This window comes from Pelophylax lessonae (assembly GCF_965119305.1).
Source record: "Pelophylax lessonae genome assembly, chromosome: 4".
In the NCBI taxonomy this organism is placed as follows: domain Eukaryota; kingdom Metazoa; phylum Chordata; class Amphibia; order Anura; family Ranidae; genus Pelophylax; species Pelophylax lessonae.
In genome coordinates this window covers 126474852-126501526 of record NC_138771.1, presented here as the reverse complement: position 1 = coordinate 126501526, position 26675 = coordinate 126474852, and the positions used below count along the sequence as shown (strand labels likewise).

The 26675-nt window shown below is 44.2% G+C and overlaps 1 protein-coding gene across 1 annotated transcript in view; it reads left to right on the top strand.

Annotated features, from left to right (window-relative positions):
* The window catches only part of SCAMP2 (secretory carrier membrane protein 2), a 93072-nt gene that overhangs the window by 29546 nt on the left and 36851 nt on the right, over nucleotides 1-26675 (top strand). The window contains exon 2 of the mRNA XM_082254199.1: nucleotides 13680-13760. Within this exon, the coding sequence (XP_082110325.1) occupies nucleotides 13680-13760 (81 nt within the window). The remainder of the gene's footprint in view (nucleotides 1-13679; nucleotides 13761-26675) is intronic.

Below are 26675 nucleotides of genomic sequence, written 5' to 3'. Positions count from 1 at the left end.
TGACCCGGAGCGAGAAGATGGAGGTAAGTATAAAAATAGGGTGGAACTCCACTTTAAGTCTAACATATCTTCTTTTTTATGTCTTAAGCGTGTCCCGCACGAAGTGAGGGAACACTCTCAAATTACCTCTACCTCAGTGCTCCCTTCCCTCTTAACCCTTAAGATCGTGCTCCAGCCCTCCATGGCTGGCGGGGGCACGAATAGAAACAAAAAAAAACACCTTGTGAAGTTATAGTTGATTTCTACAGATACAAATATATAATATCCAACTTTGCTGTGAAAAAAAAAAAAAAAAAATAATCCAAAAACGCACACCACAAATCTCCCATAAGAAAAACATGAAAAGCATGGAAAAATAACACAAATCACACTAAAAATGTTATCCATTTGGGGTCTCTCCAACACACCATTCAAAATACCCACTACCGTGGTTCTGAGCTCTGGGCCCTTTACGGATTCAGGCAAGCCCCGTAGTCGAATATTATTCCTCCGGCTGCGGTTCTCGGCATCATCCTGCTGCAACCGCAACCAGGTGACTTGTTTTTGCAACTGTGCTCGTGAACTTTCTAATTCAGAGATTCCGACTTCAAAATCACATTGTACTGACTCTGTATTCACCAATCTGCCTTCAATTTGGTCAACTTTTTGTTTTAAACCACATATTTCCATTTTAATGTCACTCACGATTGCTGCAGCCATATCTTGGATATCCCGTTTCGTCGGGATCAGCTTTACAAACTCACTCCACTCCGCTGTTGATGGTATTTGGGGCTCTTGCGGCATAATCGGGGACTCTTTGGGCTCTTCGTTCCTTTGTTCCTGCGATATATCCATTACTAAAGGCTTCTTCTTACCAGAAGAGACCCCAATAGATTGAGTGTTTGTAGCTTTGGGCCCTTTCTGCTGAACTGCCATTCCTGAGTTTGTTTGGCGTTTCTGTGATGCCTTGGTCCCAGCAGTGCTTCGTGATGCCACTGTGCGTCTCAGAAAATATGAGGTAATGTCTGTCCTTCTCTCTAGGGCTTGTTTCTGCTCCGGGCTGGCTGCTTGAGTCATATATACAGGGGAGACCAGCGACCTCCGCATCTACTGTCCCAGCTGGCACTCAACCCCGACTCTCCTCCTCCACAGCCCCTCAGCCCGGCGCCGACCCGCACGGTCTTTCACCCTATGCTGTACCTCTCTCACTCTGAGGCAGGGTCCCGCACATTCAGCGTATGACCGCCTGCTTCCTTGCCACCACCGCTGCTTTATGGCTCCCCGAGCCTGGATTTCCCCATTACCGTCCTCCGTGAGCCTCAGGCCCCGCTCTGCACCTAGCGGGGGAGGGGGGGAGAGCCGACTCACTCACTGCACGGCGCTCTCTTCCACCAAGCAGAGCTCCTCACTGCTCGGCCTCTCACGGAGCCATTGACGAACCACGCCCCATCCTCCGGTGCACAGTTTTACAAAGTTTTATAAAGTGGATGTGTTGGCATCTGCAGATGCTTCCTTTGGCCGCAAGGTTTTGCAGGCTGCTGTTTAGAGGACTTGATCCTCTTTGAGGGTGTATTGTTTTTTCATGTGGGCTTTGGTTGTTTGGTTGAGCCCCTGTTGCCTGATTGGCTAATGTTTAGCCTTGGGAATTTTTTGGTTGTTCCCACCCCTCATGTTTATCACTGCTTTGGGACATCCCAATGGTTATGAATACCAGAAGCTATGTCCGTCAATGAACGAAAGAAAATGGGATTGTTGTCTTACTGTAAAATCCATTTCTCTGATGTTCATTGACGTACACAGCACCCATCCCTCCGGGGAGATATTATTCTCCTGACACTACTTGTTACAAAACTGAGTGGCTATAGCAGAGAGAGGGAGTATACCCCCTAGGACTGCCCATGAGTGTAGCCAGAATTTTTTCCGCCTAGTGTCCTACTCCTGTAGGGGGCAGTATAACCCAATGGTTATGAATACCAGGAGCTGTGTCCATCAATGAACATCAGAGAGGTGTTTTTTTTTTTTTTTTTTTTTTTTTTTTTTACGGTAATGTCATAAATTCCATTATTGCAACTTGCCAATCCTTAGAATAAGCGGCTGCATTAGTTTTATTTTTTTAGGTTTTTTTTTTTTTCTCTTTATTTACACCTGGTGATCCAGCCAGTAAAACACTTTCTGTCGTAGGGTTACAATGCTCACCTACTGTTCTATATCTGTGGAGAAGTGGCAATGTCGCTGTAGGTTGCTCTCACCCTTGACCAAATTTTCTAGGAACTTCAAAGGCATTTTGCAGGGGAATAAAAATAAATAATTTATGGAAAGCCACTATCAATGAGTTTGTAAAATACTGTTTTTTTTCCCAGCGTTTTTACCTTTTTTAGGTTAACCAGTAACAAGAAGAGTAAAAATGTGACTGCCTTTGCCCGTACAGCAAGGGTTACATGCTCACATTTAGGTCTAGGGGACAGGAAAAGGCCATGGGAAGCCCCACTGCAAGGGAGCACAGGACATTATCAGCTCACAAGATTCCTTGGAAAATCAACCGGTATTTTCTCAACTCAAGGGAGCGTATTTACTTTCCCTGGAATTCAGCTTTAGGTATACCGTATGTAACTGAGCCACTATGGAGCTTCTTTGCTGCTTATGTTTATGGTATTCATTCTTTGGCAGTGTAAATGTAGTGTATTTAATATGGTAATGTTACTTGTATGCCTTTTACTTATTAATTGGGGTGGTGAGCTGATTGGGATGTGAGTGAGCCTGAAGTCACCCCATCTCCAGTGCAGGGAGGGATATCATTGTCTGCCCTGAATGCAGTTGGCAGTACAACCTCGCTGTTTTTCAGAAAAGCTGCACACATTAAAATGGAAGTGTCCAGCACTTTGGATGGGCATCAAGGCTGGCCTACCTGCCATTGCTTAGACTAGTTGTGAGAGCGAAGGCAGCCCATATTTTAATATTTTTTTTTCCTTTCAACCAGCAGTCTGAATGAATAAATTGACCGGTATCCCTCATCCACACATCCAAGGAGGATGGTGGAATCGCCCCCGCGGAGCTTTTGTGTTCTGATGGCGGGAGACTTCCTCACTGCCAGAAAACACTGATCAGCACTGCCCGCTATAGCCGGTGGCGCTGATCATGTGGAAATTTTCCAACAGGCTGGTTGTATCAGTGGATCAACATCTGTACAGTCAGCCTACCCACACATAGATCGAAAATTGACCAGTCACTGTTGAATTGGCCGAATTTCATGTATGGCCGGCTTTGGTTAGAACTCTTCTAAAACCTAGATTGAAAATACTTTTTACCAGTTTAAAAAAAAAAAAAAAAAAAGTAATAAACTGCTGTTTGATGGTAATTTGATATGCCTGTGACTTCTACCCAAGTTTTCACCACTTTATAAACTGTAGATGAAACAAAAGAAACAATAGAAGTCTTGCACAATGTAATTGGTGTTCTACCTGAGAAGATGACAGTAGACCGGGTAACCACAAATGTTTCAACAGCCGAAATGTTTGTGTAGGTAAACATCCGTCCTAGTTTAATCATTTACCTGTTTATGTAATGACATATTGTCACAGATTACCTGACACCTCATGTGACAGTCAATGCGATAGTGAGATTACGAAAGTATGGTAGAGCTTTTCCTAGAGCTTTATTTGTTGGGTACAAGGCCTTTTACGTTACTCCTTTTTTGCATAGAATTTTTGATTCCTCTGATAGTGGATATCCTTGGGATTCCAAATTTTGATAGAAAAGTCACATTGTGGTGTACAAATTTGGGTAAGGGCCCATTTTGAATTTAAACAAAATGCTGGGGTTGATTTACTAAAACTAGACCGTGCAAAATCTGGTGCAGCATTGCAAACAACCCAATCGGCTTCCAGTTTTTTTTTTTTTTTTTTTTTTGGTCAAAGCTTTAATTATACAAGCTGAAGTTTTAAACCACTTGCCAAATGCCCTGTAGCCTCTTTACTGCTACAGGACGGTTGCTGGATCACATGTGTATATATGTATATGTGTGTGTGTGTGTGTGTGTGTGTGTGTATATATATATATATATATATATATATATATATATATATATATATATATATGTGTATATGTGATCCTGCACCTCCGGGTAGGGGATGTGAATACTCCAATGACAACCGGTACCCCCTGATCATCAGTCCCAGAGACAGCACTGCAATCTGTAAACAAAGCAGATTGCCAGTCTGACAGGAGGGAAGGCATGAATCCTGTCTATGCAAAGCAGCAACTAGGATTCATGTCTTTCCCTAGTAAAAGCACCTCCCACACTGCAGTAAAACACAGGCTAGGCACACAGTTAACCATTTAATCACCCCTGATGTTAACCCCTTCCCAGCCAGTGACCTTAGTACAGTGACAGTGCATATTTCTAGCACAGATCACTGTATTAGTGTCGCTACTCCCCAAAAAGGTTCAAAGTGTCAGAATGTCCATCACAATATCGCAGTCCCGCTATAAGTCGCTGATCGCAGCCATTACTAGTAAAAAATTAAATAAAAATATTTCATCATGTGTAGACGCTATAACTTTTGCGCAAACTGTTCAATATACGCTTATTATGGTTTATTTTATTTTTTTTACCAAAAATATTTAGCAGAATACATATTTTGTCTAAATTGATGATTAAATTAGATTTTTTTTTTTTTAACCACTTTGACTGCTCACTGTGCTGCTAGTGCGGCACAGTGGCAGCCCTGGGTCCAGTGACGTAGACCTACGTCGCTAGATTCCCAGCGGTCTCGGCGGCACACTCCCGCTGTGTTTAGACACAGCGGGAGTCGGGACGGAGGAGGAGGGGCGGTGATCACCGTCTTTCTTCCCCGATTGTCGGGGAAAGAGTGAGAAAATCCGCCTGCTTGTGTAAACAAAGCGGGCGGATCTTCTCTGTGACAGGCAGGGACAGATTACAGGATTCTGCATAGCTGATCCTGCGATCTGTGTCTGTGTCACAGAACCCCCTTCCCCCACACACGTCAGTAAGCATGAGGCACACATTTAACCCCTTAATCACCAACAGTGTTAACCCCTTCCCTGCCAGTGTCATTATTACAGTAACAGTGCATATTTATAGCACTGATTACTGTAGTAATGTCACTGGTACCCCCAAAAGTGTCAAAAATGTCAGTTAGGGGTCCGATCTGTCCGCCGCAATGTCACAGTGCCGCAAAAAATTGCAGATTGCCGCCATTACTAGTACAAAAAAAAAAAACAATAAAAATGACAAATCTTTCCCGTAGTTAGTAAATGCCATAACTTTTGCGAAACCAATCAAAATACGCTTATGGCGATTCTTTTTTGTTTGTAAAAAAAAAAAATATGTAGCAGAAAGCAAATTGGCCTAAAATGTTAAAAAAAAAAAATATTTTTTTTGGGAGTGTTATATATCAGAATGTGAAAAATATATATATATTTTTTCAAAATTGTCACTCTTTTTTTCAAAAATTAAAAATCGTACAGGTGATCAAATACCACCAAAAGAAACCTCTATTTGTGGGAAAAAAGGACGTAAATTTCATTTGGGTACAGTGTCGCATGACCGTGCAATTGTCCGTTAAAGTAACGCAGTGCCGAATCACAAAATATTGCCTGGTCAGGAAGGGGGTAAAATCTTCCGGTCTTAAAGTGTATATGCTCATTGAGAATTTTTTTGTCAAAGACATGTAGCTAAATAAGTTTTGGCCTAAATATATGACAAAAATTGAATATATTGGATTTTTTTAACTGTCAAAGTAGAAATGTAAATTTTTTGCAAAATTTTCACTTTTTTTCTTTTTTATTAATATCGCAACAAATAAAAAGCGCAGAGGTGATCAAATACCACCAAAAGAAAGCTCTGTTTGTGGGGGAAAAAAAGGACGTACAGGTACAGCTGGTACAGTTTGGGTACAGCATTGCATAACCACGCAATTGTCAGTTAAAGTCCCACAGTGCCAAGTTGAAAAAAGTGGCCTGGTCATTAAGCAGCAAAATCCTCTGGTGTTAAAGTGGTTAAAAGATTATAGCAGAAAGTGTGTGTGTGTGTGTGTGTGTGTGTGTGTGTGTTTTTTTTTTTTATATCGCAAAAAATAAAAAACGCAGAGGTGATAAAATACCTCCAAAAGAAAGATCTATTGTGAGGGGAAAAGAAGGACATTCATTTTATTTGAGTGTGATTACAGTGTCGCATGACCACGCAGTGGCCTTGTCAGGAGGGGGGGGGGGGTAAATCTTCCGGAGGTCAAATGGGTAAGGCAAGTATATGTGCATATACAGTGTTCTGATCCTCGGGGGGACAAAGTACATTTAAGCCCCGTACACACGTACCGATCGTCGGCCGAACGATCGGCCGTCTTTTGTCCGGTGCTGTCCTGTCTGTTGAAAAGTGCAAAAGACTGCACACGAATTTTGTCCGCCAACAACAGCCGACTGCAGAAGTGATGTCATGTGATGGTTAACTTTCCTTGTCTTTTTTCTTTTCTGAGCATGCCCACTCTTGCTAATCTGCTGTCTGTCGGCCGAAATCTGTACTGACTGGCGAACAATCGGCCGCTCTGGTGTTGGCCAACAAAAATTTTAATGCTTGCACGACAGATTCTGTTCGGCCGAAAATGCGCTGTCGGCTGTCGGAAGAAGCATCATACTAACAAGCATACAATTGGCCGATCGGTCGTCGGCCGAATATTTACGGCCGACGATCAGTATGTGTGGACGGGGCTTTAGTTTGTACTATGATCCAATGAGCATTCTAAGTTAAGCCTAACTATTATGATGTTGGACATCATATTGAAATTTACTGGCACAGCCTAATTTTTACTGGCATTTCTAAAAGTGACAAAATTTGTTTTGTGCAATTTTCAGAATTTAGGCTACAAACGAGTACAATATGCAATTAGCAATGTGATTTAAGGTAGATATTAAGACAACAAAATCTTTTTCTTTTATTTTCGCTATAGTAAGTAAGTATCTCGGGAACAGGACTCTGAAGGGCAAGAAATTGGTATGGTTGGGCAGGCGCACACACACATAAAATGGACGCTCACAGTGACACTGACAGCAGTGAGCAGCAACACAGATGATGATGACACCTCATTGACATGACACGTCCCCTCCTGAGTCACAGTGACAGTCTCTCTCCATGCCAGGTGATTCTTTTAGTCCACTCCAGTCCAAACAGCCCTGTCAGTCCCACTCCCTGCTTGCCCTTCTCCCATCCCGCAGACCTGCACACGAGGCTCCGGCCTCTCCACTCAGCTCCCTTGCCCCATGACATCAAACACCCCTCCACCAGATAACGCCCCCCCCCCCCCCCCCGCGCGCGCTGGCACCACTCGAGCGCAGTGTAGCAGACACATGGTCTTGGCCGGATCCGGACCCCAACTGCTCATGTGTGAGCCAAGCGTCACAGCCATATTTTTTACTGGCAGCCTTTTCCTGTTACTGACATTTACTGGCAGGAGAAAAGTGCCCATTTTTTTTTTTTTTTTTTTTTACTGGCTGCCCGTAAAAATACTGACTGTTGGCAACACTGGTAGATAGTAAGGAGACGGCTGCATTAATAACCTGATCATCTTCAGCTCCAAGCACTTTTTCCGATACAAGCTGCGGCATGAGGAATGCATAGAGATGGGAGGCTGACATACCTCCTCTCCCTCTACATTCCTCCTGCCACCTCGTATCTAGGGCAAGGAAATAGGCACCTGTCACCATGCTAGCTACCCTGTTGTACTGCCGCAGCGGAAGAGGGTTGCCCTGTCTGACCTCATAGCTCAGCATACCAAGCACGTAGGAACGTGGGTCAAAGTGCTTTATGTACTTTGTCACCGGGGGGGGGGGGGGGGGGGCACTGAATATTAAAGTGAGAATTTCTTTAACTTCAGGTTTCGTTTTACTTTCAATAATTAATTTGGGCCCAAACAAACCATTTCCATTACTAATGCATACGGCCGCTATCAGTGCTGTGTAAACTGTCTGCTACATGCAGTATACAGTGCTGTAATTTGGTAGAGGGACTTCCCATCCCATTCCCAGAACAAAGTTAAGTTGGGCTCAGCACTTCACAGGAAACTTTGTATTTTATGAATGAATACAAGGCTTCCCTTGGTATTGGCTGAGATTGGGAGGTGGGTGGATGACCTCACAATCTCCACCTCAGCCAATCAGAGGAAGCCTTGTATTCATTTAATAAAATGCAAAGCTTCCAATAAATGGCTGAGCTATGTTCAACCCAATTGAATTGTGTTCTGGAAACAGGAGCGGTCGTCTCTGTGCCGCTGCTGAAACCCAGCGCTGTATACTGTTTGTAGCCGATGCTGCATACAGTTTATACAGCGCTGACAGCGAGTGCATTTCTTAGAAATTTGTTTGGACCTTGCAGCCTGTGGAAAACCACATGTTTTCAGTGCATGAAGATGCCATCTGGAGTTAATAGCACCCCCGCTCGTTTTATTTAAAGCACCCGGTTTGGTGTGCGCTTGCTGGATTGCATGTGATTTACACGCATACACACGCATGTGAACCTACATGACTGCTGCTTCTCTTGTAGGTCATTCTATCACCATTCATCTAGTAAACTTAATAATTTCTTGAGTTTTGTGATTTGTTTTAGAAATCTTTGTTTTGAGTTTGATTTCCTGTTATGAAATATACAGTATAGAATTTTATTATTGAATAAAAATGAACAGCAAATGGGATTTTACTATGATTGTGTTTCTGGTGACGTACCACTAGAGTGACTAGACACATGATCCTGTTTTTCTACAAACTGTACAGTCTTGTGTGTTCAATGAAGTATTACCAGTCCTCCTGCAAGTCACTGGATCACATCTGAGTCATCACTGGAGGAACCTGTTGAAGAAGGGTGTGCCCACTTCATAGGTCACATTCTTATGTCGGAGAAAGTCCCAACCTACTGACCATTATTGCCACACTGTAATCAGAGAATCCGTGACTTCAGGCTCCTTTACACCACAATCTCCGCTCTTCAGTGTGAACTTCTGAAGTTCTGCTCTTTTACATGCAGTTGAAGTGCGTTTCCAGCATGTTTGTTTGTTGGTGCTTTTTTTTTTTTTTTTTTGCCATTATTTACAGTGGGTACGGAAAGTATTCAGACCCCCTTAAATTTTTCACTCTTTGTTATATTGCAGCCATTTGCTAAAATCATTTAGGTTCATTCTTCTTCCTCATGAATGTACACATAGCACCCCATACTGACAGAAAAACACAGAATTGTTGACATTGTTGCAGATTTATTAAAAAAGAAAAACTGAAATATCACATGGTCCTAAGTATTCAGACCCTTTGCTGTGACACTCATATATTTAACTCAGGTGCTTTCCATTTCTTCTGATCATCCTTGAGATGGTTCTACACCTTCATTTGAGTCCAGCTGTGTTTGATTATACTGATTGGACTTGATTAGGAAAGCCACACACCTGTCTATATAAGACCTTCCAGATCACAATGCATGTCAGAGCAAATGAGAATCATGAGGTCAAAGGAACTGCCTGAAGAGCTCAGAGACAGAATTGTGGCAAGGCACAGATCTGGCCAAGGTTACAAAAAGATTTCTGATGCACTTAAGGTTCCTAAGAGCACAGTGGCCTCCATAATCCTCAAATGGAAGACGTTTGGGACGACCAGAACCCTTCCTAGAGCTGGCCGTCCGGCCAAACTGAGCTATCGGGGGAGAAGAGCCTTGGTGAGAGAGGTAAAAAAGAACCCAAAGATCACTGTGGCTGAGCTCCAGAGATGCAGTCAGGAGATGGGAGAAAGTTGTAGAAAGTCAACCATCTCTGCAGCCCTCCACCAGTTGGGGCTTTATGGCAGAGTGGCCCGACGGAAGCCTCTCCTCAGTGTAAGACACATGAAAGCCCGCATGGAGTTTGCTAAAAAACACCTGAAGGACTCCAAGATGGTGAGAAATAAGATTCTCTGGTCTGATGAGACCAAATTAGAACTTTTTGGCCTTAATTCTAAGCGGTATGTGTGGAGAAAACCAGGCACTGCTCATCACCTGTCCAATACAGTCCCAACAGTAAAGCATGGTGGTGGCAGCATCATGCTGTGGGGGTGTTTTTCAGCTGCAGGGACAGGACGACTGGTTGCAATCGAGGGAAAGATGAATGCGGCCAAGTACAGGGATATCCTGGACAAAAACCTTCTCCAGAGTGCTCTGGACCTCAGACTGGGCCGAAGGTTTACCTTCCAACAAGACAATGACCCTAAGCACACAGCTAAAATAACGAAGGAGTGGCTTCACAACAACTCCGTGACTGTTCTTGAATGGCCCAGCCAGAGCCCTGACTTAAACCCAATTGAGCATCTCTGGAGAGACCTAAAAATGGCTGTCCACCAACGTTTACCATCCAACCTGACAGAACTGGAGAGGATCTGCAAGGAGGAATGGCAGAGGATCCCCAAATCCAGGTGTGAAAGACTTGTTGCATCTTTCCCAAAAAGACTCCTGGCTGTATTAGATCAAAAGGGGGCTTCTACTAAATACTGAGCAAAGGGTCTGAATACTTAGGACCATGTGATATTTCAGTTTTTCTTTTTTAATAAATCTGCAACAATGTCAACAATTCTGTGTTTTTCTGTCAGTATGGGGAGCTATGTGTACATTCATGAGGAAGAAGAATGAACTTAAATGATTTTAGCAAATGGCTGCAATATAACAAAGAGTGAAAAATTTAAGGGGGTCTGAATACTTTCCGTACCCACTGTATCCTTTTCACAGCATGCTGTACTTTTTGTAAATGTAAACTAGGCTAAATACATGCACTCTCTTGCATTGTATATTTTGTGTACTGTGTAAGGGTCCTTTCACATGGGCTGTCTGATCAGGTCTGCCTGTCAGTTTTTCAGGTGGTCCTGATCGGACCCTCTAGTCTCCCCTATGGAGTGGCAGAACGCTGCCACCATCCGATCCAATCTTGTCAGCAAAAAACAGACGGATAGTGGTCCTATTTTCCATCCCTCTAGCATCCCTCAGGATCTGATGGAAATGGAAAGGTGTACTGTTTCCACCTGATTTCCCCATAGAGGAGAGCGAGACTCTTTCCTTGTCCGCTTTGTACAGCGGAGCAGGCAGGACCTGTCATCTGCCTGCTCAGCGAGGATCAGCGGAGTGATCCCATGCTGAGCAAGCGGAATCCGCTACCTGTGTGAAAGGGGCCTAATGCCTTGTACACACGATCAGATAATCGGACGACTTCTTGTTTGCATTTTGTTGCATGATACTAATATCGAATTCAACAATGCGTACTAAACGTATCATTTTTGTCGTACGATTCTGGAAAAGCTTCCTGGTTGTGTAGCTACGTATCAGAACTGCAAAACAAAAACAATGGCAGCCAGGCTTTTTCCGGGTTATTTTTGTGTTTCTGATCATGTGTTGTCTTTATCTATTGATTTTTAGCAGACGCATACTGTACTGATAAACGATTGTCGTTCACTAGGCTATCGTACGACAAAAGTTTTCGTGTTTGTCCCTTCGGATTTTGTTGGATGAAATGTCGGGATCGGTTGTCGAAAGCTGTGTACTAATGATCAGATTATCGTGGGATCAGGTCGAAAGCGATATTTTTCGTACGATTATCTGAACGTGTGTACGAGGCATAAGGCTCTGTTCGCATATATATTATTATCATTATACAGGATTTATATAGCGCCAACAGTTTGCGTAGCGCTTTTACAATGTGAGGGAAGACAATACAGTTACAATACAGTTCAAAACAGGAGGAAGTAGAGGGCCCTGCTCGTTAGAGCTTACAATCTAGAAGGGAGGATACAATTTGGATGCGTTTTGAACTGCATCCGATTTGCATGACGTGATGTGTGGTGCAGCGGAAATGCAAATTCACTGTGAGTCCTGTGCGTTTTTTTTTAGCACTGCCATGCGGTTAAGATGCGAATTCCAGGCTGTTGCCTTCTATAGGAACGCATCTGAAGCACACATTGGATGAGTTTTAACACTGATTCAATGTAAAAAAAAAAAAAAAATATGATCCGAATAAAAAAAAAAAAAAAAAAATGTCTGTTACTGATTTTAAGGGGAACCCCACACCAAAATAAATATATATTTTTTATTGCTGACAGTGGGGTTTTTTTTTTTGTTACATTCAGGGGTCAGTGGGGAACCCCGCTGACAGCTAAAGAGTCATCCATCAAGGACGCAACGACCGGTCAGCTTCCCTGCCCGCTCCTTAACAACCAGCTAATGTTAGACACTCGTGGCCACTGGCTCCAAGAATTTGCATCTTAACCAAATCTAAAATCGCAACTGAACAGCTGCTTAGGAAATTTGCAGTGGAAACCGAGGCGAATTTCGTACCTGACATGTGAGAACTTAGGCTAAATGAGCTCCAAGTTTGACCGAACACGGTTGCTTGCCAGACTTGTGAGAAATCCTTTGCATAACCTATTTCTCATTAAACAATTTTGGTTACTCTGCCACAGTCACATGTAAGAATGTTGAAATAATGCTTCCAGTTATAGGAAATGCACATGCGTATTACGAGTTCGATGATCCTAAAGCTGAACTCCAGGCAAATATCAAAACACAAATGAAAGTAGCTTTGGATCCAACCTGTAATTGTGTTTTTCCCTCATGCGTTAAGGTATAAACACCCCACTAATTGTTCCCCCACCCTTCCCCGCCTCCTTTTGCCTAACTTCTCCAATGGTTCAGCACTGACTTATCTACAGCACCGCTGCTTTCTTATCCTGGGTTAACAGGAAGCTGTGAGAGCAGTGGGAGCCATAGACTGTCAGTCAAATCCTGTAAGGAGAGAGCAAGGGCGTGGCCGAGCTGCACTGTGTGTGTCTATGGATGCACACACCCCAGCTCAGGAGTGCACCCGCACAGGTGCCCACTTAGTACCAGCAGAGAGAACAGGAGCAGCGGGCAGTGCCGGCGGGGGCATCCAGGAGAGGAGGAAAGGGACTGCTCTGTGCAATACCATAGCACAGAGCAAGTAAGTGTAACCTCTTTTATGTTATGTAAAAAAAATAAATTGCCTTTTTAGAGTCACTTTAATATACATAATTCATTGTTTTAAAGGGTATCTCCACCTTTGCACCTTTCTAATCCTTCCCAACAGCCTCCCTGCTGTTCTCCTGTGTGCAGCTATCAGCTTTTGTGTAACCTCATCCATCACCCACGGTTGCCAGTGTGCATCTCCTTCTAATTGAAACACCCAAACACAGCCCTTGAAGCTGTGATCTGTGCTATGGCTGCTGGCCATTAGTTAGCGCAGTCATGTGACAGCGCTGACCAATGAGAGAGTCTTTTCTGAGGCAAGAAAGAGACTATTTTTTATGAGACAAAAGAAGAGACTCTTATTGCTAAGTGCTGTCACATAAATTACTAAAAGCAGGCACTGCAAAGTGTCCACACAAATTGTTTTTTCCCCCCCTCCGAAATCTTCTCCATAGCTTCATGGAGCCCCGGAATCTGGCCATAAACTGTATGCAGGTTCCTACTTGGACGTACATTCGCTGGTACCATTCATGTTTTGTTTGAGGGCAGCTAAAGCAAGTGGGCTGCAATTTGGTAATCAGGTGGGGTCTTTGCCACTGCATCACCTTGCTCCTTGACTTGGTATATGGTGCTTGCCCAGATTCACACTAGACATGTATATCTCTGCCAGAAAACATAATAATAAATCTGTTTTCCTGTGTTTCTTTTTCAGGATCCCTCGGTGACGCAGATTACTGCCACCAGCCATGGCGGTATTGAAGAATTTAACCCTTTCACTGAAAATTCACGCTTGGTGAGTATGAGTAAAACTGTACAACTCGTGATATTAACAAGAATGACATAACCTCAAGTTTTAGTTTTGATGCTTTATTCTCTTCACTGTCATTTTGGAAGCACATGAGAGAGAGATGATGCACTTGTAAACAGTAAAATGGTAAAAATGTGCCCACTTCCACCTTCCACTGTACTTTCCATCCACTTTCCTGGCAGGACAGGCTCATAAACAATACTGTTACATAGGAGGGTTGGAGGAAGGGATCCCACCCGGACATCTTGTTAACCAAAGGCCCATACACACGTACCGATTGTCGGCCGTAAAGATTCGGCCGACGACCGATCGGCCGATTGTAGGCTTGTTAGTATGATGCTTCCGACAGCGCACTTTCGGCCGAAAAGAATCTGTCGTGCAGGCATTAAAATTTTTGTTGGCCAACACCAGAACGGTCGATTGTTCGCCAGTCAGTACAGATTTCGGCCGACAGACAGCAGATTTGCAAGACTGGGCATGCTCAGAAAAGAAAAAAGACCAGGAAAGTTAACCATCACATGACATCACTTCTGCAGTCGGCTGTTGTTGGCCGACAAAATTCGTGTGCAGTCTTTTGCAGTTTTCAACAGACACGACAGCCCTGGACAAAAGACGGCCGATCGTTCGACCGACGATCGGTACGTGTGTACAGAGCTTTACTGCAGATGTAGGCGAATGAGTGCTGGTCTTTGCTGAATAAAATCTGTGTGTAACTGAGACGCGAATGACAAGTGGCATGGCTGGAAGTTCTCTGGAGTCTGCCTTGCAGTGGTTGCTGAGAGAGCCTACCAGCAATGGGTCCCCTTTTTGTGGCTGCTGTATACCTTCCAGATCCTGACAGGCCTGGGTTTAGACCTGGAATTATAAGTATACAATACCGAAGTGATGCACAAAAAGCTTGATGGGTGTAAAAATAAATAAATCAAAACTCTGAAAGGATTTGTAATAAAAATGATTTGTATTTTGTGCTTTACTGAAGATTCTTCTATGATACCACCATTAATGTTCTTTGTAAGATGGAGATTTAGAGCACAGCGGAGCCTAATCCTTCAGTATGTTGGTCCCTAATCCTCTATCCTTAGGTCTGTTCCTTTGCAATCAAAAAAGAGTGAAAAATAGCTGGAGGTAGAGAGTTGCGGAGTAGCCGGAATGATCCTCGGACACAGTGCAAGGGTTTTTTTTTTTAATAAGGCAGGTGAACTTTGGGACTTTTTTTAGGCTGCTGGAGTTTGGGGAAAAAACCAAGGGTCCATAAAGATTCTGATTTATCTAATAATTAACACATCTATTACTTATCTCACTTATCTCACTTATCTCACTGTTCTGCACGACACGCAACAATGTGGTTTTTAAACTGAGAAATCTGGTCAAGATGCAGATTTATTGTGGTACGTAAAGCGGAGCTCCACCCAAAAGGGGAAGCTTCGCTTGTTTGCCTCCTGCCCCTCCACTGCCACATTTGGCTCCTTTTTCGGGGGGAAAGGGGGAAGCAGGTACCTGGGTTAGCTGCGGCGACTCAGCCGTAAGTTCGTCCCCCCTCCTCCTTCCCCGCAGCCAGCCTATTTACAGGGTGCAGCGCGCTTTGCGCATGCGTAGTAGGGAACCATCTTTGAAGCCGCAAGGCTTCCCTGACGGTCTCTCTTGGTGAATATGGTGGTGGCAGCGCCCGATAGCCAATTGAAAAATCAGCTCGGGTGAGGACACCGCTGGATTCCTGGGCAGGAAAATGTCCTAATATTAAAAGTCTGCAGTAGAGATATGCCGGTTTTCGGTAATACGATATATCGCGGTATTGCATACCCACGGTATTGTTGTTGTGGCATTTTTAAAATACCGTGTTTATCAGCTCCTCAAGTCTGACTTTAGAATTGATACATTTCAGTGAGCTGGATGACTCATTCACTCACTCAGCAGTTCACTCACTCAATAGAAACAGCTCTGGTAATATGATCCTAGAGTGAGAGACTTAGCTCCTCCCTGTAACCAATCAGACGTCTCCCAGCACACACCCACATGCTTCTTCCAGGGCTCAGACACAGACACTGCCTAATACAAGCAAGTTTCTGCAGATAGAATAAGATAGATAGATAGATAAAATATATATATACATACATGGGCATAGCAGCCCACATTATATTATTCTATAGCCATCAAGCAGTGTCTGGCCTACCTGGTGATGACTGGTCCTGGCGCTCTGATCCGATGGCCTGGCCATTAAGGGGGCAAATCCTTGCAGGCCCAGAAGTGGTTAAACCTGCAGGAGGACTGGTGTTTTTATCTATTAATGACTTTACTATTGCTTTAGGCCTGGTTCACATGTATGTGGGTTGGCGGTTCACATGTATGTGGGTTGGCGGTTCACATGTATGCAGGTTGGCAACCCACATTTGCACAGGCATAGCAGCCCATTGATTTGAATGGGCTTGAGCTGCTATGCCTGCTTTTTCAGCTGAAAAAAGGTGCATGCAGAATTTAAAAAAATGCAGTGGCCATGAATCCATCCTGCTTTTGCAACATGCGACTTACCTGCAGTTGCTACACAAGCAAACTGTGTTTTTAAATGCTGGGCCCACGTATATAAAAAACGCAGAAAGCTTGCCAGAGCAGGAACTGCAGGTTAGTCGCATGGTGTAAAAACAGGATGGATTTCCAAGCCACTGAATTTAAAAAAAAATGCTGCATGCACCTTTTTTCTGAGGAAAATGAGGGCATAGCAGCCCATTCAAATCAATGGGCTGCTATGCCTGTGCAAATGTGGGCCGCCAACCCGCATACATGTGAACCGCCAACCCGCATACATGTGAACCGCCAACCCGCATACATGTGAACCAGGCCTAAAGCAATAGTTAAGTAATTTATAAATAACACCGGTCCTCCTTCAGGTTTAACCACTTCTGGACCACAAGGATTTGCCCCCTTAATGACCAGGCCATCGGATCGGAGCTGAGCGCCAGGACCAGTCATCAGGTAGGCCAGACACTGCTTGATGGATTATTTTTAGGCCTGGTTCACAGTCTGTACTGACTGACTATATAATAATGTGCAAAAGTGAACCAAAGTCCCTAAATTCAGCAAAGAAATTCAACTGAGGTAGAAATTTAATAATTTAAATGTAATAATTGAATACCGTGATAAATACCGTATACCGTGGCAAAACCTTAATCAATTAATCGCAACATGAAAATCCGATACCGTCACAAGCCTAGTCCGCAGTTGCAGTATTTTTTTTCTGCAGGAGCCTGGAGCTCTACTAAGTGCCCAAACAAATTCCAACAAGGACAATATACAAGAACAATATACATATTAGGCTGCACAACCACAAATGTAATCATTTTAACTTTCAAATAGTAACTTTTATTGAAAAAAAAAATTGTACATCATAGACAAATTAGAGAGTACACTTAAACTTGACAACAATAATGAAAGGAGTTAAATGCAAAGAAAAATGTTCTATTGGACTCTTCTAGTTACATATGTAGGACATATCTCACAGCACTGCAGAAGGAGGGAAAGGACAAGTTAAAGGAATAATACATGTTTGCTCCCAGGAGATAGGTGAGGTATCATATCCACATAGTAACCCCCAGGCACACTAGTAAAGATACAGGGAGTCAAAGACTAATGGCTCCCTCTATATCCCTGTGGAGGACTGCTGAAGCCACCTATCCCAAATCTTGTTAAATTTAATTGAGCAGCCCTGGTTGATATACATGAATCGCTTGTATGGCAGTGTATTAATGACCTCTAATATCCAAGAGTTGAACTCAAATGGTTTGCTACGCGTCCATTGTTTAGCAATGCATTTCCTTGCTATAAACAGTGTTTCATGAAGGAAGATCTTGGTAAATTTTATTCATGTCCACGTCTGGGAAAATCCCCAGCAGGCATGACTTAGGGTGGAGCGTTAAGGGGGACCCTATCTCGTCATGTAGGAACTGCAATATCTGCTTCCAGTATCCCTGTATTAGTGGGCATTGCCAAAGGAGGTGATAGATTGTGCTCGGTTCCTGAGTACATATAGGACATAAGGTACCCTGATCCCTTTTATATTTGGCCAGCCTAATGGGGGTGAGGTAGGGACGATGCAGAATGTACGGTTATGTCAGGCGGTCCGACAACTTAGGGGAAACCACCCGGATTGCGGGGGGGGGGGGGGAGCCTGAACTGTGCCCAAAAGGCATGCCAGAGGTGTAGATACCAAAAAAAAAAAAAAAAAAAAAAAAAAAAAAAACATTTGATTGGGCAGAGCATCATCGGACTTCAATTGATCAAAGGTTTTCTAGGCCTCTATCCGCCATTATGTGGAGCAAGAAGCATATACCTTTCACGCTCCATAAATGGGAGTCAGGAATGGAACAGAACTCTGATAGGTGAATTATGCCATAAAGATGTGAAACTGATATCAAGGAAGATCCAGCCTATTAGACACTATGTCCCAAATCCGTCTATAGTGCTATAATAGTGAGGTTCTATCTCCCGGTCTCTGCGCCCCCGCGAGTCTACTGACTACAGCACTTAACGGGTCAGTTGAGGAGTGGGACCATGTAGGGCATAGAAATAATAAAAATCTAAGTTTGTCTGTCTTATCTATGTGGAAGAGATGAGACCACTGGGACGCAAGGTAATATGTATTGAAATCTGGGGGTGCTGCACCCCCCAGGTCTGTGGGGTTTTTGAGTTTCCTCCAAGGCAACTTGTGTTTGCTATTACCCCATACAAACGACTTTAGGAGGGATTCCATTAACTGAAAGTGTTTCAGGGGTAGATAGATTGGAGAATGCCATAGGACATATAATATTTTAGGTAGGAGTATCATTTTGATCAAGTTTATGTGGCCCATTACTCCCATGGGCAATCAACCCCATATCTGAGTTTTCGCTTTAATGAAGTCAAAAAGGGGTTGTATATTATTGGGGATGTAGTCCGCCTAGCTATTTAATGACCGAACACCAAGATACTTAACACAACTTACCCTCTGTAGAAGTAGATCAATTTGGTGACATACCTGTGGGAAGGAGTCAATGGGGAGTATTTGGGACTTGTCCCAATTTATTTTGAGGCCAGAGAAGGCGCCAAATTCTTCTATATGAGAGCGAGCGCAGTTGCCAGAGATGCGTCGGGGTCTGTCAGATATAGTAGAGTATCGTCCGCATACATACTAATTTTCTCCGATATGGAGCCAACTCTTAAGTCCCATCACCCCAGGATGTGATCTTATGGCGATTGCAAGGGGTTCCGCCACCAGGGCATATAGCAAAGAAGACGGGGCATCATTGCCGAGTCCCCCTAGTGAGGGGAAACGACTCAGACACCCATCCATTCGCCAACACCCTGGCAACTGGAGCCTGATAAAGTAGCTGAACCCATTTTATGAATTTCGGCCCAAAACCATATTGCTCCATGTATTGCCAGAGATAGCACCACTCAACTGAGTCAAATGCCTTAGCAGTATCAAAGGCAACCACCACTCTAGTGCCTACATTGTCATGTTGTGTTTGGAGGTTCATAAGGAGCCTCCTCAGATTAACCCTTAATTTCTTCCCGGCATAAAGCCGGCTTGGTCCGCATGAATTATTAAGTTGACGTCAACTTGTAGAAGCGAAATGGGACGATAAGATTCAGGGAGACCCAAATCTTTACCAGGTTTGGGTATTTGTACTAGAAGGGCTTCTCTCATGGAGGGGGGTAGGGAGGAAGTTTCCAAAATGTGATTAAAGAGTGATAGCTATTTTGGCGTGAGTAGTTCTAAATAGTGGGAGTAGAAATCTATGTGGATGCCATCCAAGCCCGGTGACTTGGATTGGGGGAATTGAGCAATAGCCTCAACAATTTCATCAGACGTGAGTGGAGCCTCGAGTCCAGCAACCTGTTCCTCTGAGAGCCGAGGGAGTTTAATAGCATCTAGAAACGCCCTCATCAGACATGAGTCCTGAGAGGTCGTGGATGTGTAGAGTTTTTCATAGAAGCGTCTAAATTCACTTGCCACCAGCCTAGGCTCTATCAAGGGTGCATCTGTGGTGGTTTGCAGCTCAATGACCACAGGCAGTCTATCCTCCCTATGGGCCAAATAAGCTAGGAGCTTGCTCGCCCTCTCCCCGTGTTCAAACTGTTTCTGTCTATGAAAGAACAACCTGCGTCGCGCCTTTTCATACTGTAAGTGTTCAACCACTCTAGTTAATTGTTTGAGATTGGTGGCGCGGGAGGCGGAGGGCTCCCTCACAAACTCCCGCTCAGCTGTGGGGAGATCATCAATAGCACGAGTTAGAGTTTCCGCAGACACAGATTTTATCTTAGCTATGAGAGAGATTAGGGAGGATCTACTGTGGAGTTTAAAAAAAAATCCCATACTACAGATATGGAAGCAGAGCCCTCATTGGTGAGAGAAATTTTTCCACTCCTCACTGAGGTCATTCTCCTCCCGGAATAGTGTAAGCCAGAAGGGATTTTTTCTCCAGGTGACTGGGGGGGGGTCGTGTGCCATTCTGAGCGTGACCCAGTATGGGCTGTGATCAGATAGAGCTCTAGGGGAGAAGCCCGCCCCAGCCAATCTGGGGCGTAGGATGTGAGAAATAAATATATAGTCTATCCTAGACATTGAGTGGTGCGAGGAGGAGAAGCATGAAAACACCTGTGCCGTAGGGAATTTAGCTCTCCATGGAGAGGGACATAGAATGCCAACAACAGTATAGGTTCCCCAAAGATGGTTGCATGAAGAAATACAAACCTACCAGTCGGGTCTACTACGGAACCCCGGAGCACGAAGTGAATGGACTTCAGTATAAGGATTGACACCCCCCCTTGAATGTGAGGTATACTTGGAGTGGTAAACCCATCCTATCCAAGGGCATTTGAGGGACATCTGGAGACGGCCCTCCACATGTGTTTCTACAAGTACAAGAATATCTGCACGCTGTTTTTTAAGAAGGGCGAAGACTGCAGATCTTTTAATTTTGTCCCCTAGGCCTCGGACGTTCCACGTAAGTAGCTTCAAGGTGGCCATATTGTAGGTTGGTAATAATAAAGTCCCGGTGCTCCGAAGTCCCCTTTCGCCCTACAAAAAAGTAAGCTTTCCCTCCTTAGACAAATACATGTAACAACTATCACATTACTGACTGTAGTAAATGAAATTGAATGGCTAGACGCCACTCTACATCCACTCTCCAACCACAGTGCCATGTACTCTGTTGAATGGGATTGTAACTGCTGCAACATAAAAAAATAAAAGCAAGAAAATAAACATACATCCCCCACCCCCCACCCTGCCCTACACCACCCCCAACTTGTGCAGGCATGAGTCCCGAAAAAACCAACAAGCCACCAGTCGTGGCAAAAATAATAAAGTGGATGAGGTCCTGCAGGAGAAACATTGAGAGGTAAAGATAGCACACATCACAGCGAGGACCAACACGCGCAGGGTCCCCAGCAGGTCCTCCCCAAGTGTAGCAAGGATAGGAGCGAAATTTCACTGAACTTGACCCACAGTCCATTGTGGGTGCTGAGTAACCCAAAACGTTCTGCCAAAAGAGAGTTCCATGAGCCCACGGGTATACAGTTTGACTAAATCGCATTGTTAGGTCCCAGTATTCCAAAGTACCGGCATTCCCACCATGAATGACAATCTTGGTTGATGAGAGCATTAGAGGGGATAAAAAGGGGCATGCATCCATCTGGTCGGACCACGTATCCAAAGGGCAAAACTTAACACAGGAAAAAAAAACCCGGTTGCAGATAGTACATAGGTATAGGAATATCCCCCGCCCCCAGCCAGATCTCTTAAAGAGGATTGCCAAGGTTCCAGGGGAAGCCGGGAACAACACAGTGAAAGAGGACAAAAGGTCAAGAGGCAAACTTACTTGTTTGTTTCCTGCTGTTCTATCCAGGTTACAACCTCCTCCGGATCTTCAAAAGAGTGCACACGATCTTCTCCCTCCACCCGAAGGCGAGCAGGAAAAAGCATAGCATATTTGATATGCTTGATGCGGAGGCACCATTTTGCTTCTGTGAAGCACTTCCGTTTTCTCTGGACCTCAGCGGAGAAGTCTGGAAACACTGCGATTCTGGTATTGAGAAAGGTAACATCCTTTTCGGCCCTTGCCAGACGGAGAACTGCGTCTCTGTCCCTATAATTGAGGAGTTTAGCAATAAAGGTGCATGGAGGTGCCCCCTGTGGTGGGGGTGTTCCAGACATACGATGCGCCCTCTCAACCACAAAAGTGGAGCAAAGGCCTCTTGGCCATAGGTTGAAGTGAGTTGCTGCTCCAGGAATATGGAGGGGTCTGAGCCCTCTGCCCCTTCAGGTAGCCCAATAAATCGCAAGTTGCTGCGGCAATGTCTGTTCTCTATATCATCCTGTTTCTGAAGCAACTGATTCACCTACAGCTGTAGACGTTCGGATGTGTCCTGTAGTGGGGGGTGGGGGGGGGGGGAGTATTCCACACTGCTAATGCAGTGCTCGGTGCCTGTCACCCGCTCCCGGAGTTTCTGTAGGTCCTGCCTCACCAGGGAGATGTCTATTTTCACTTCTTTTATTTTAGTGGTGAGGGTCGTCTGGCAGGTAGTGATCACCTCTAGCACTTTTGCCGTGTCAGAGCCCGTTGAGCTCCCCTCCCCTGGCGGCTCGTCGCCATCTTGGAGCAGAGGATCCCTGTCCTGACGGCGGAATTTGTCTGCAGATTCTGAGGCTTTTTTAGGAAGAGACATGACCGGATGATTCCCGCTAGTCACAGGAGTGGAGAGGGGCAGAAGAAAGACACGTGGGGTCGCCGGATCTGTTAGAACAGAGTATGTGTTGGCGGAGCTCAGGTCGCTCGCATCCTACATCATGCTGCTCCAGGCCATACGCACAAATGTAATTCTTTTAAATGAACTTTATTATTTCCTGCCAGGTTTTGCTCCTCTAGCACATTTGACCCCTTCTTAAGGAGGCCATACATCACGTATTTGTGATAACGCCCAATAGGCAGGCGAAACGCATCGACACAATTTACGGCTGTACCATTACATCACGGTGGAACGCAAACCGGGACCAGCGCTACCCGAGCGGCCACATGCAACCCATAATTCCTCATTTAACATACTGCGGTTCTATATCTGGAATATTGTGAGTGTATATTTTGCTTTTATTTAATAAACGCCTTGTTTGAGGATATTGCACTATTGGAATTTTATTTTCATATGGTCACTAAATGCCTGTCCACCTGGGGAAGATCGAATACACAGGGACAAGTCTGGTCCATAGGAAAATCCAATCCTCTATGTTATAAAAAAGGCATCTCACTCCACACCAGACATGTGCGTTTTTTTACCCACATGCAGTATTGCTACGGGGTCCTGGCAGTCTGGTAAGTGGAATCATCCAAAGGGAGGGGAACTGCACAAGATTGCACCTTATTTACTTACACGGATTGGCACTGATTTGCATACTAAGGAGCACAGAGCACATTGCACTTTTTCTTCACTGGTCACTTGCTTAAATTGGACTATTGGGACTCGTAAGAATAGGAAAATATTTTTTTTTTAACATTCATTTATTCATTATTGGTCTATTTGTTGTATATTTACACACACACACACACACACACACACACACACACACACACACACACACACACACACACACACACACACACACATATATATATATATATATATATATATATATATATATATATATATATAATATATGTGTATGTATGTATGATATATATTTATATATATTATAGAGAATCAGCACTGTTTTGCACTTTAGCTTGACCAACTATACAAGTTTATTTAGTCATTTATTTTTGGAGTATTATTATTATTATTATTATATAGTATTTATATAGCACCGACAGTTTACGCAGCGTTTTACAACTTGAGGGTAGACAGTACAAATACACTTTAATACAGTAGGAATCAGAGGGCCCTGCTCGTTAGAGCTTACAATCTAAGCACTGTTTTGCACTTTAGCATGACCAATTATATGAGTTTATTCATTTATTTATTTAAGGTTGATGGTCCAATATTAGACCACTTAGCATTTTTTCTACATACATTGCATATTTGCACTTTTTCTAAACACACCTATTCTTGCGCTGTGTACAATCTCATTAATGCATAAAATTGTAAGATTTTTGAACAGCGGCATTTATAGGTTTTGGTTATAATCCATAGCGCAGGACACACACACACCTGTTTCCTTTCAAAATATCAGTATCGGCTTTAAAAAAACGATATCAGTCGATCACTAGTCTAAAGTACCAAATCTAGTTACTATGTGATACACAAGCCTCAGCGAGTAAACCATAATGTTCCTTTACTTCTAATTGAGCCAAGTTCTTTTTTGTTTGTGTCTCATGTGCTCCCCCCTCCCAGACACTGCAGCTCATAGTGGAAGAGTTTCAGCAATAGAGACAGTGCTGTCAGTGCTGATTGACACTACAGTCCAGTGAATCAACAGTGATAATGCTAATAGCCACACCCCCTGTGACATTTTTTCATGCCACTGTAATTCAAGCAGGCACAGTCTACATTAGAGAGGCAATGATGCTGTAAAGTCAAGAGCAGTGCAGCATTGTTACCATACCATCAAATGAAGCTGCATGAGGTGTACTTCAATGGCATGATCAACCAGTATCTGTGGGACTTTGTAGAGGACACACTCCTAATTACATGCGATCTGATGTGCGAATGCGAGTTCAGCCATACACCTTGTATGGCTGAATTCGCACTGTATCCGCACCAAACACGCACATTTTTTTGAGCCGCAGTAGAATCGGATCACATAGTGGTTCACTCTGGTGCAGGGCCGTCTTTAACACAGGGCAAAAGGGGCAGCTGCCCTTGGTCCAGCCATTGTTGTGGGGCCCAAAGCAGCTGCCCCTTGAGCCCGCACTGCCTGCAAATAGTTAATAAGTGGTTTTGGGAGGGCCCAAGAAAATATTTGCTCAGGGTCCAATCAATATTTAAAGACGGCCCTGCACTAGTGCGATCGGATTCTGTGCGTACTTGCAGATCGCACTGCGATATGCGATCACAACTGGGGGTGTCGTTCACTTTTAATTGACACCCCCTGCGTATCGCATATGGCAGTGTGAACTGCCAGATGTGCGGATGCGATGCGGGAACACGCTGCATATTCGCAGCGTTCCCGCATCGCAGAAGTGTGAACCGGCACTAAGAACAAAACATAAATTCAGTTGAACTTCTAATTAAAGTAATTGTAAAGGTTAAAAATAAATAAATAAATAAACACAAGCATGTCTATAATTACCTGCTCTGTGCAATGGAACTGCACAGAGCAGCCGCGAGCCTCCTCTTAAAGGGTCCCCTCACAGCGGTCCTGACCCCTACCCTCAGTCCAGTGTCCCCACTTTCCATCTGGGCACTTGAGCGTGCTTGCACCCGAGCCCCACTGCTGCGTCCATTGACAGACAGCAGAACCCGCCCCCCCCCCATCACTGGCTTTGATTGATGGTACTGGGAGATAATGGCTCCCAGGGCCCCAGCAAAGCCAGTGAGACCCGGAAGTGAGCGGCGCTTAGGTAAGTAAAAAGGGGGGGGGGGGGTGCTGACATCAAAACATTTTTTACCTTAATGCAAGGAATGCATTATGGTAAAGAAAATGTCTAGGCTTTACAACCACTTTAAGTGTTGCAACACTATTTTTTCCTATGAGGCCAGGGCGGGAGGACTGCAATGACATGAGCCTGTTTCTTTACCCCATAGGGGCGCAGCCTAGGCTATGTAAGGCCAGATATTCAGATTATTGCCCAGTTGCTTCTTTTCAAGGAACATTTGTCTCCTTTATCATTGGTTATGTTTCTTACATTACTGATGCTGAGGATTCTGTTCCTACAAATGTTCTAAAGGAAGTGAGAAATGTTACGGTTTTTCTATCCCTTTCTAGAGGGCGTCTCATGTACACCTGAAAAGAGAGCTGCTGCTTCTGCTGGTGTTGCTGTTCTGTTTTTCATGCAGTGAGTTTTCTTCTAAAAACGGTTTCCTGTTTCCTGTGGGCTTTTTATCAAATTTTGTGTCAAAGCATCACATGCTGTTGTGTTGTTTTTTTTTTTTTTCTTTTTTATAGTAGTGCTGAAAATTTTTTGGCTCTAGCGACAAGAAGCACTGATCTTCATCTTTACAATGTATTGTGATGGCAGAAAATAGTACGTCTGGGGCAAAGCTGTGATTGACAAAGCAGGGCAGTCCATATATACAATGTCATGGGAGGAAAGGATCTGTCTTCAGCAGGGAGGTGGTAGTAAAGGCTAGCACCAAAGCTGTCCATAGATGGATCACAATTTGTCCGGTTGAGCAGGGACCAGCCGAATTTTCATCCATCCATGGCAGGAATGCCTAACCCGTGGCCCACAACCTCCAACCAGTGGCAACCTGCACTGCCTCCTTCAAGGGCATGCCATTCTACTGAATGACTGCCAGTCCTCCAAGGGATGGCTGCAGAAACCCTGATATAGTAAAGGCAGCAACACTGGTTCAGAGATTTTTTGGCTGGTCACACCTGAGCATGAGAGTGAGGTTAATGGTGATCAGGTTAATAAAAAATGTGATTTTTGTGATTAAACAGTGGGTAAAGATTGAACAGAGATTGGCCCCATGGAAAATAATGATCCTGATTTTGTGTTAAAAATCTTTATTATGCTAATTAAAATGAGAAATTCTGAATAATTTTATTTAATTGTATCCTCGATCCTCTCCCTCTCCTCTCAGAGGTGGCGGCATCACTAGTGTGGGCACCCGGCTGTGATGGCTTGTGTCTGCACACTGCGCATGCGTGAGTCGCGCTGCAGGCCGTGAATGGCCGGGCAATCTTCTGGGACCTGTGACGTGTCCCAGAAGATTGCAGAAAGGGGGGGGGGGGGACTTCCGCTCGAGCAGCCTGAGCAGAAGTGGTAGTGG